This window comes from Mus caroli, unplaced genomic scaffold (assembly GCF_978045245.1).
Source record: "Mus caroli unplaced genomic scaffold, Mus_caroli_1 scaffold_5, whole genome shotgun sequence".
NCBI classification, from domain to species: domain Eukaryota; kingdom Metazoa; phylum Chordata; class Mammalia; order Rodentia; family Muridae; genus Mus; species Mus caroli.
The window spans coordinates 56,360,674-56,372,741 of NW_028227260.1; the positions used below are offsets into that span (position 1 = coordinate 56,360,674).

Genomic DNA, 12,068 nt, shown 5'->3' on the forward strand with positions numbered 1-12,068 from the left:
CCCCCATTGAGTCCTTAGAGTCTTTTACCTCTGGGTCTCTGGTACTTTCTAGAGGATCCCCCCACTTCTCACTTCCAATGCTGCTTATCGCCACTTTCTTGGCCCTCTGGGCTTCTCTCCTGTCCCCCATACCTGATCCATTTCTCTTTTCCCCCTCGCCTCTCCTCTCTCTTACCCAGGTCCCTCTCTCTCTCTACCTTGAGTGATTAGTGATTATTTCCTTCCCCCTTCTAAGTGGGACTGAAACATCCTCACTTGGGCCTTTATAAAAAGGAAGAAAATTATTTTCTTTTTGGAAATAAGACCTGTTCATTTTGCAGTTCTTGCATCACCCAGAACATATTTATGTAATAGTTTTTTTTTCCAAATTCATCTTTATTCCTTGACAAAAATCTGAGGACTATCATTATCTAGAGCTATTTTGGTTCCTTAATCCATTTTCTTGGTGTTTGTTTGTTTGTTTTGTGTTTGTTTGTTTTGTTTTGTCGTTGTTTTGATTCAGGGTCTGTGTATGTATCCCTGACTTTCCTGGAACTCCTTATGTACACCAGGCTAGCATTAAACTCAGGAATCTGCCTTCCTCTGCCTCCAGAGTGTTGAGATTAAAGGTGTTACTGAGAATAGCCACTTAATTCATTATTTTCAAGTCATTTATATTTTATTATAGAGCCAAGCCTGCCAGCATGTGGGAAACTATTCTAAGGTTTCTAGTTTAAACTCCAGGCACTATAAATGTAAGAAATTTCTTCCCCAAAGGATCATTGGCCCAATATCTAGTTTGTCTCTTGTTGTTGATCTGTGTTTGTACTCTGGTTCACCAGAGATTTTGATAGCAGCCTTTTGTGACCTTGTTTTTGTTTTGTAGATTTTGCTCCCTGGTCCAGATGCACAGGTTCCTAAATTCTAATTGTTCTTCTAGCTACATTATAGACCACTGTCCACAGCATTTTACTTACTTTAACCTCATTTTTATAGTAGAATCTTGCACATGTTTCTTATTGGATACTTACCCTTTTCTGAGTTGTTTTAAGTACTTTGTATGTCATATCTTCATTTAATCATCTTGACTACCCTATTAATTACATAGACTCCTTTTCTTGGGTCATCCATTCAAGATTTGGATGATGCAAGAACCATATTATTTGTAATGAAATTGGAAGGTTAACACATTCATTTTACAGACAAGGAAACTGAGAACTTGATATCTCCTTTACTGGCTTTATGACATTTTCTGAATTTCTTGGCCCCATCTGACACCTCTTATATTTTCAAGCTTGCCGTACTTATAGCATCCCTCTTCTAGTGTAAAAACAAAACAAACAAGCAAACAAACAGAAACAAAATACGTGGAAGTACTTGCCAAGTCCTCCAAATTTTCTAGAATGTAAGTATCACAAATCGTGTGGATAAAGTGTCTCAATGATATAAAAACAAATAATATAAATATTCAAAATACCTACTTAAATAAAAGCATAACAACAGATAAAAGGAGATAATTGCTCAAAATTTATGAAAAATACCACAGGGATAAGTAATCCCTCAGAGATCAGCATGAACAACTTTGTAAAAAAAAAATCAATGCTATTTAATGATACTGCAAATGACTGTTGTATCCAAACTTTAAAAATACTAGATATGGAATTCTGATTCAAAAAGTAATGCAAAGTGGACTACTCTATTATGGTTCATTGGTAAAGACCTTACACATATTACTTCTTGTGGATGAAGCCTTATATAAAACCAGAGATTTGTTGGTTAGTCCCATAACAGTTGTGCCACTAGTGCACCAGTTGACACATCTAGAAGGTTGTTTTTGTTTTCTTTTTTTTTTTTGTAGTTTGTGGAGTTCATAGATGAATAAGACCACTGAAACTTTTACTTCTTTAGTAGCTTACACAACATCTTTCAATACTATGACAACTATATAGCATGAAAGAAGCCTCTAGCTCATTTCCAACTTGTTTTCTCTATATTATGAAACAAAGGTGTGTGGTGTCTTCAGCAATAGGTTCTTATCAACTAGTTTCTGGTAGGTAACCAAGAGGAATGCTAAGAGCCTGTATTGGGTGAGGAGCTCTGAAGCCTCCCTGACAAAGAGCTCATAAGATGATATTCTATAGCCACCACTGGAATTTTTTGCTTAAAAAAAAAAAAACCCATGGTTTTTAGAAGCAGCATTATTCAGTCCTCCAGGATTCCCTTCACCACTACCCCTCTCCTAACAAGATTGTAGTTTTCACATGGCAATTTTATACACCTTCTATTTGGGTTAACACTTCCTTTCTCCCAAATTTCTTCCCACCTTTTTCTCCACCCCATGAATCTTGCGGTTGAACTCAGGTCATCAGAATTGCCAGTAAGTGCCTTTATTCATCATTATTTATTTATTTTATAAACAGTTTGCAACGGATATTCTTTTCATTTCACTGAACATACTAAAGAATTCCATGAATAAATACCCAGGTATTGTGCCAAATTTTGGAGATAACAAATATCTGCATCTGATGAATTAATGGAATTGAATAGAAGAAATGAAAATTTTGCATTATGGTCATCAGGAGGGGCCAGCAAAGAAAAAAAAAAACTCAAGACATAAAGAAAACAATTATAATTATAAGAAAACAAGGTATGTAGAGCATGGAAATCATATTTGTAGTGTTTTCTTGGTATATAACAAGATTGGTGTATGTAGATTTACACACATTTATTTTTTTCCATGGGGATATTAGTAGTTGGATATCATGTTTGCACGGCCAATTTTGTAAGGGATTTCTGACTCTTTATAAACCGAGTACTTCTTTTCTTTTGGAGGATATGCTGCTTGTGAGACCCCGGATGTGGAAAAATCCTGCAAGGAAGTTGAAAATGTCAAAGTAATTACATGACATTTGATAAAATGTTTAACCTTGCTTAGATAGGGATTGAATTAGAAAATTAAGCATATGCTATGTTATTTAATTAAAATGTTTAATTATCATAATAAGTCCATAATTATTTAAATCAATAAAGTATTTCTTTCAGTAAATGAATTTTAGTTGCTTTTAAATAGCCACTAAATACCTGTACTATTATTCCTCTAAACTAGTTTTGATACTGTGCAACTGATAATGTATTCACTAAAAGAAGCAAGCATTGCTGAATAATATGTATTTAAGAAAAATAAGTAGTTTTGGAATACTATCAAAGTTTATTTTGTTACTGTACAAGATGAATGTTAATACATCCCTGAATAAGTCTCCTTGCATTTAATCAGTTTTCATTGATTTCAAATCTCCTTTCTAATAATTGCCAATTTAAATATTTTATGTATAAATTATAGTACACAAACGAATACAAAACATGTTACATGTACTTACATATGCATTAATACCTATTCTATATCATGTATTCTATATCTTTGATTCTCATTTCCTAAGCCCATTATACAAACTGAAATAGTAGATATAGCAATTTATATAAACTTTAAGCCTTTGTTTGTACTGATTTTATTATGTAATTTTAGCATAATGAATTCTATTATTCACTATGTTATCTGTACTGTAATTATAATGATGATAACCACAAACAGAAAGGTTTTCTACATACAAAGTTTGGCTTTGCATATGTGGCTGACAAATGACTGTTTCCATAGTTTACTGCAGGATTACTTGGTCCTGGAGAGGCATTCCAGTTAAGATATGGAGAGTTGTAAGGATGGTCTTCTTTGTGTTCTTGAGCAATAAAGCTATTTTAAGAATAAAACATAATACTTTAAAATATAAAATATGCATAAATTGTTAAAGTATATAATGCTAAAGTATTATATTATAGATTATTATGACAATATTCTATATGAAGCAAATGAAGTTATGCAGAAGTCATTAGATTGAACCAAGAAGCATAATGACATAATGGTATATTCATAAGACAGAAAGTACTAAAACCATCTTTCTTTTAATCATATTACAAAACCTAGAGGCTTGATAGGAAATAGTCCCTATGTTATTTCTCAGAATGCCTAAGAAGTTGTGATACTTAGATAAATGGGGATGTACAGCATTTAATGTTCTAAAGTTTAATTTTGGTCATTTCTGAATTTTTCCTCAGGAAATATGCTAAAGAGCTATATTTTATGCTGTCAGAAATACCATTATATAAATATTTACAGTTGGAAACAGTCTTATCGTTAACTATGTCTGTTTCTCTCTGCAAATTTGCCTCCTATCCAAAAACCAATCAAACAAAACAACAATAAATAAATAAATAAATAAATAAATAAATAAATAAATAAATTTAAACTGTCTAAAGCAATTCTTTCCAAATAAGAAATTCTCATCTTTCTTTTTCAGTATTTGTACTTTGCAGTTCCCTTTTATAGGATAAGATGGCTTACTTGGAATTTGTTCTGGATAATTGTGATGATGGAGAAAAAGAAGTTCTAGAAAAAGCTTCTGGGTTTGATAAGCTCCATGGATTCTGCACAGGGAATTTTTTTAAGAGGGAAAGAAAGAGGTTAGTTATGACTTTAAGGAAATGTGAAATATAGTTTTATAATAACTCACTTTGCATCTCCATGCTAATATCTAAGTATCATGATAGTGTTAAACCACTTCCTACAAAATGACATATGAACTAAAGTAAGCAAAAATATTAGGAAGTTTGCAAGCATCTATTAATTGAGCCTTCTGGTCACTATCATCTACCTGTCACCTAACTAGTGATACAGAATGGCATTCTGAACCTGTGTAAATGGGAGTTACATTTCAGACACAATCTAAGCATTAACACTTTTTAACCAAAGCTTAAATTTAAGCCCATCTTTCAACTGTCATAATGTGGAAAAACTTCATAGATACAGCAGTTTTATGACAAAATAACTCTGGGAGAGAAAATTTCCGTTGAATACAGAACCACAGCATCAGAGAGCTATAGTACACTATTGTGCAAATAAAAAAGAAAATCCATGAAAAATCAATTGATTAACACTTTGAACTCAAAGACCAAAATACCTCAAATGAATTTAGAAGGGCTAACTTGTAACAGTATGGATTTGTAGAAAGAAATTCACATTTTAGTATAGATGTGAATGAAGCATGTATAGTAGATCTAACTCTACACAAACCTATTATTTTAAGCACTTTATCTATGAATGCAGGTACAACACTGTACTGTGGCCATTTAGACAGACAACAATTTAAAAATTAAGGATAACTTTAAATAGCCACTTTGATACATCTAATTTGACAATGAGACTCTATAAACTATACATGTACTTTGACATAGAGATGGTTAGATGCTGTGAAATATACATCATGATCCATGAGGGTTTTACTTTCTCCATGAAAAACATTTTTTCATAAAAATTTTTCATAAAAATTTGATATATTCAACAATAGGAATTCATTGTTTTGCATTCATATTGATGCAGAGAGAGTACATTTGTCAAATACACCATGAATCAATTTGTAGCCTAACTCACTGATTTCAAATAACAAAGAAAGATCCTCGTGGAAGAATCCTTCAGGGGTACAAGGGTATAGGAGCTACCACACTAAACATTTAAATAAGTAATCAAAGAGCATAAATATCATTTGTGTTTCTTTCATAAATACAGAAGAAAAATTTTAAAGTGAAATTCATGATAATATTATGAAAAATAACCAAATAGTCATATGCATTAAGATGTGGAGGTACATCTAATGTAACTACAATAGCCTAAGAGCCTATCTTTTGAATGCCACAGACAAGGAAGTGTTCTACACTTCCTCTTCCTGAATGTCAATGATGATTCCCCAACTTTTATATAATACAAGCCATCTCTATGAAAATAATACCTGGAACCAGAAGAACACTGCATCATGGGGAACAAAATCTGAATTTCTCAGAGGTAGTTAATCTTTTAAAATTCATGATTGAAAAAACAAAACCCAGAAACTTCAGAGACATCAAAGCACTATTCAGCCTATACTACAATTGTCTTATGTTCTTATAATCTCAAACTTCCAAATCATTCTTTGTGATCTTTATCCTCAGTTAATAATCTCACTTTTTAAAAATTATAATGAGTGTGGTAACCCAGACCCAGAAAGACAAATACCACATGTTCTCTCACTTGCTTTTCCTAGTTCTACATCTTCAGATGTCCTGTATACAAAATGGAGCAACCACTGAAACCACTAATGTGTAAAGGAACCATGAAGGGAATAACAGAAGGGAGCTGGCAGGTAGTAGAAAAGGAAAAATGGAGAAATAGGCTCCAAATGGGAAGGGGAAGTAAGATCAATACAGAAGAGGAGTGAGGGAGGAAAGAAAGAAATGACCGTGAGGTTCTGTTTTTAAAAAACACTTCAAGTAATCTTATTATTTTATAGTTACCAAAAATTGTACATATAAGTGTATTCAAATATATATATAAAGATTTTTTAAAAATTTTTTTACTGATAACTTTTTTTAAATTGTCAATGCAGTTGAATTGTTGCCTAAATCCTATAAATCCAACATGCTTCTTCAACCTTTCATCCATGGTAAGTTTCCTTTTTTGAACATGATACCCCCATTTTTATAGCTACTTTTTTTTCCAGAAAGTCCTTTCTCTGATATTGTTTATGTATAAAGATTTTTCTCTAAGTATCTAATTCAAATACTTCTTCATTGAGTTATCCCTAACTTTTGGAAACAATTAATATCTCCAATTTCCAAGTCATCATTCAGCATTCTGATTTTTTGTTTATTTGTTATGTTTTTTATTAATATTTTGTTTACATTTAAAATGATATTTTCCTTCCCAGTTTTCCCTCCATAAACCCCCATACCCTCTCCACTTTGCCTCTATGAGGATACTCCTCCACCCACTCACCCACTCCTGCCTCACAGCTCCTGCATCCCCCTACATTAGGGGCAACAAGCTTCCACAGGACCAAGGGCCTCCCCTCCCACTGATGTCAGATAAACACTTACACCAGGGAATGGATTTTGTGCTGCAATCTCCCTCCACCCTGCCCACACCCAGAGGCAGCATCCTGTTTTAATTATATATTTTTCTCACAATCTGAAATTGCCTTATTTCATATATGCTCACTTCTAGATTGCCCATGAGGATAAAACCTAAATTTGGATATTTGAAAACTAAGTATAAAGGACAGTTTTAGTCATATGTATCAGAATCTTGTTGGATGAATTAGAGAGTATGTAATATAGTTTACTATATATTTTATGCTAAGGACCAAACATAATAACGTTGATTCTTCCCTCATAGAGTCTGAAATCCTTATATTGTAACCAAGTACCTTAATAGCATTTTAAAAATATCTACCTGAGAGTATAACACACACACACACACACAAACACACAAACACACACACACACAAAGGAATGTCTGAGAATAAAGAAGGTGTACTGGCATTTCAATTAAAACTAGTCTACTATTTTTACTTCTACACCATTCTGATTGCCCTCTGATACCTCTGTGTCCTCATGAAGAGAATTTAAAACTATTTTCTTAATTCTTTGAGACTTTCATACATGCATACAATGTATTTTGATAGTATTCACTCCTACTAATCATCATATCTCCTCCTAGATCTATCCTAACTCCTCTAAGGTTTGTGCCTATCTTGTTATATTCAGTAACCAGACTAGGTTGAATCTGTATTGCCCATGTGCTGAAGTATATAGGGTCACATACGGGAGCAGGGTTGACCCACCAGATAGTACAGATTTAGATAAAACTGACTTTTCCTACCTCAAAAACCATCAATTGTCAGTACTATCTCAGCTAGTAGTGGGAGTTCATGAGTCTCTCCTCCTTCACTCTGGAAAGATGATTGAATTGATCTTGTGCTGGCCTTCTACAGACAATCACTGCTACCATGAATCCATGAGTGTAATGGTGTGTCATGTCCAAAAGACCCTGTTTCTCTCCAGTTCTCTGTATCGTAGAATCTTTCTGTTCTCTTCTCCATGATGGTATTTGAGCTTTGGGGAAAGGAAGTATGATGGAGACGTCTTATTTATAGCTCATCACTCCATAGATACTTGTTTTGTGTACTTAAAATATTTGCGATTTTCACCATTAACTTCCTTCACTGCCAGACACTGAACAAAGAAACTTCTCTGATGAGGTCTGCTCCACTAATCTATGAGTATAGAAATATAAATTTAGAGGGCATTTAAATGCTATGTCCATTTACTAAAAGAATACTAGGTTCACCTCTAGAGTCTGTAAGCTCCCCAGCCATAAGTGTTTGGACAGATTTACAGTACAGGTCATATAGTTCTTCCATAAATTCAATCATAAAATGATTGGCTAACCCCATAACATTCATGCTACTCTTGCAACCATAGTCATTTCTAGGCACACCAGTTGTTATTGTAACTCTCAGAGTTAACATCTGGCATGGCTGTTGATTTCTTTGCTCTGTCAGCCTGTCAAGCACCCTAGGATATCTAGCAGGCAGGAAAGAAGCTTCTTTCTCAGTACCAAATTGAATGGTCTATATACTGTAACCAAAGCACGCAATGCCTTTAGCAAAGGGTCAGACCACCAGGTTCTTGTGGGCAACCAAGAGCAACATCTATAACCTGCATATTTTGAAGAAGATGGTGGGTTTGAAATATTTCTGACAAACAATTCAAGGGGTGATGGGCCACATCTGACATTGAACTTCCCCCTTCGATAGATATAAATAGATAGATAGATAGATAAATAGATAGATAGATAGATAGATAGATAGATAGATAGATAGATAGATAGATAGATAGATAGATAGATAGATAATGTGTGTGTGTGTGTGTAAGTTGACTGCATAAGCCAAAAGAATGTGTTCATCTCCTAGAGCTAGGAGATTTGTAGTAATCTACCCAATGTGGGTACTAGGATGTGAACCCAGGTCCTCTACAAAAGCATTAAGTGGTCATAGCTGCTAAATCATCTCTTCAAGCCCCGTATAAGGCTTTTTATTTGACAATTTATAGGTTATGTGAGGAGCATTATCCCCAATGTAGAGTAAATCCAATCAGACTGTTCTGTAAATATACATGTAATTAATATAGTAGGACTGAATGTGACTTTTTCAAATTCCTTGTTAATTATTCTACCTCCTGTTCTTTCTCTTTCTTCCTCTCTCATACTTCACACCATTTCAACTTCCTTTCCCATTATTCCTCTTTCTCCTTCATGTCACATATGTTCTTCTATTCCCCACTCTCTTAAGATCTTTCTTCTCCTTAAACTTTCCTGACATCCACTGGCACTGCAAGTTAAATACACAAACATAAATAATGTTAGGTTTCAAATATGAGTGGGAAAATGTGAAATTTGTTTTTTGGAGCCTGGTTTACCTCACTCAGTATAATGTTTTCGATCTAGCTCTGTCCATTTACCTGCAACCTTCATAATTTCACTTTTATTTACAGATTAATAAAATCTCATTGTGTATAGGAATCTCATTTCCATAAAAGAATATTAATCAGGAACAAAATTTTTACTCAAATCTTTGTTACTATTAGTAATTTTAATAAAAAAAAGAAACCAATCAAAAAAAAAGCATTCAGAATGAAATTTGATTAGTTTTTACTTGAACATTTAGCATATCCACATTTCTTTTACTCTTCCATTTTCAAGACTCACAATAATTAAGCACCAAGTATATAAAATATAGTGAATAGTGTTCATCTACCCAGAGAATAAATAAGTTAAAGAAATGGAAAAAGGAAAAGGGTAGTTTTAAAGCATCTATGATAGGATTAAACCAAAAGCCAGAATGGAATTGTTTCCTGTTTTTACTTCATAGTAATACGCCCCCCTCCCCCCGAATAATAACCTTAGGTCTCCTTTGATGTGTTTTGCCTCAATTTAACCACTATACGATCGCGGCAAGCCACACGCCCACCTTTCCCATATTTTTTTAATATATGCCAATTGGCTTGTGAAACTTAGAGATAAATTCACTTTCATGACTGAGAAAATCCATAAAGCATATATAAATGGAGCTAAAATATATCTGTGAGAGGAAAACCTAAAATATATCAGGTATACACAGGTACACAATAAAATCTTAGAGATGTCTCTTGTAAAACCAGCAAAATAGTATCAGAATCTCATAAGATCATTCTTCCTAATTTACAGTCTTCTTTGTTATGTGGAAATTCTCTCTGACCACAGTGAGGAAATATGTATACATGTATTTCAGTCATTGGCCAAAACTTTTTTCTTCTCTCTAAAATCAAAATTACACTCACATGAGTGTATTCATGCATGCACTTGCCCACATAAATATGTGCTATGTATGTATTGTAAGGTCCATTAAAATACAGTCACCTCTGTTTGCTTTCTCTGCTACACCCTGAAGGTACTTTAGAGTAGAAAGAGTGAATGGTGCACACTTTATAACTGTTGTGTTAATTAAGTGCCTCATCTTATTCATGTTACAATTTCTTCCACTACATAACACCTAATAAAGAGACTATGTATCTTGGGTTTTTAAAAGAGACAGCACAAATTTCATGTACTTGTTTTCAATACTAGAAGTCAAGGACCCATGTGGTTGAATTAGGGAAAGGCTGGAAGAAGCTGAGGAAGAAGGAGATCCTGTAGGAAGACCAGCAGTCTCAACTAACCTGGACCCCTGAGATCTCTCAAACACTGAACTACCAACTAGGCAGCATGCAGTAGCTGGTCCGAGGTCCCTGTCACATATACAGTAGAGAACTGCTTGGTCAGGCATCAGTGAGAAAAAAAGGGGCCTAATGCTTGAAAGACTTGAGGCCCCAGGGAGTGGGGAGGTCTTGTGGGGTGGAGGTGTGTGGTGTGTGGTGGGGACATCCTCTTGGAGACAGGGGGAGGAGGAATTAGATGAGGAACTGTGGGAGAGGGAAGGGCAATGGCTGGACTGTAAAAATATAAAAGTAATATACAAAAGAAAAGAAATTGTTACATGTATCACCTAAAGTAAATGCAGCCTTATGCAAAGATTTTAATGTAACTAAATATAAAATTGTTTTAAACAATTTTGAAATGATAAATATTTTTCTATAAAAGTAAAATTCTCTTGTAAATATTGCCTATCATTTTAAAATAATTGTCTTTCAGATCCATGATAAGGGAAAAAAACACAAAACTTGCGAGAATGAGTCTATTTATCACCACATCAATTTTTCATTGTTTAGGAGATCACATATGTTTCCAATATCTGAGTGCAAGTTCTGTATTAATCATTTGAGTCTCAGGTGTTTACTTTATTGTTTATTTCAAAGTATGAATAATAGTATCAGCAACAGAGGTTTCTCTTGTGATAATTAAATAAGATTTGTGAAATCCTGAGCTCAATGCCTGGTGAGGTATAGCTTTCCATTGAAATTGTCTCAAAGACTGTTCTTAATATAAGGTTATAACTTTCCCTATTATCCACACTATACTTTTCTCTAGCCCCATTATATATTTTAATGGTGCAAACACAGAGATAGACATGTCACAGAACTTGTAGTCTGGATGGAAAAGTTCTCAGGAAAAAAAACCAAAACAAACAACAACAACAAAAAGGCCACCAACAGATTGGGAAAGGATCTTTACCTATCCTAAATCAGATAGGGGACTAATATCCAATATATATAAAGAACTCAAGAAGGTGGACTCCAGAAAAATCAAATAACCCCATTAATAACTGGGGCTCAGAGCTAAACAAGGAATTCTCACCTGAGGATAACTGAATGGCTGAGAAGCACCTGAAAAAATGTTCAACATCCTTAATCATCAGGGAAATGCAAATCAAAACAACCCTGAGAATTCATCTCACACCAGTCAGAATGGCTAAGATCAAAACTTCAGGTGACAGCAGATGCTGGCAAGGATGTGGAGAAAGAGGAACACTCCTCCATTGTTGGTGGGATTACAAGCTTGTACAACCACACTGGAAATCAGTTTGGCGGTTCCTCAGAAAATTGGACATAGTACTACCAGAGGATCCCGCAATACCTCTCCTGGGCATATATCCAGAAGATGTCCCAACCGGTAAGAAGGACACATGCTCCACTATGTTCATAGCAGCCTTATTTATAATAGCCAGAAGCTGGAATGAACCCAGATGCCCCTC

At 34.3% G+C, this 12,068-nt stretch overlaps 1 protein-coding gene across 2 annotated transcripts in view; it reads right to left on the minus strand.

Annotated features, from left to right (window-relative positions):
- Positions 1-2,725: 2,725 nt before the first annotated feature.
- The window catches only part of LOC110287368 (uncharacterized), a 59,279-nt gene continuing 49,936 nt past the window's right edge, over positions 2,726-12,068 (minus strand). For both annotated transcript variants that reach the window (XM_021154011.2, XM_021154010.2), the window contains exons 5-7: positions 4,373-4,455; positions 3,586-3,724; positions 2,726-2,848 (exon numbers count right to left, since the gene is read on the minus strand). In XM_021154011.2, coding sequence (XP_021009670.1) covers positions 2,726-2,848; positions 3,586-3,724; positions 4,373-4,455 — 345 coding nt within the window. The remainder of the gene's footprint in view (positions 2,849-3,585; positions 3,725-4,372; positions 4,456-12,068) is intronic.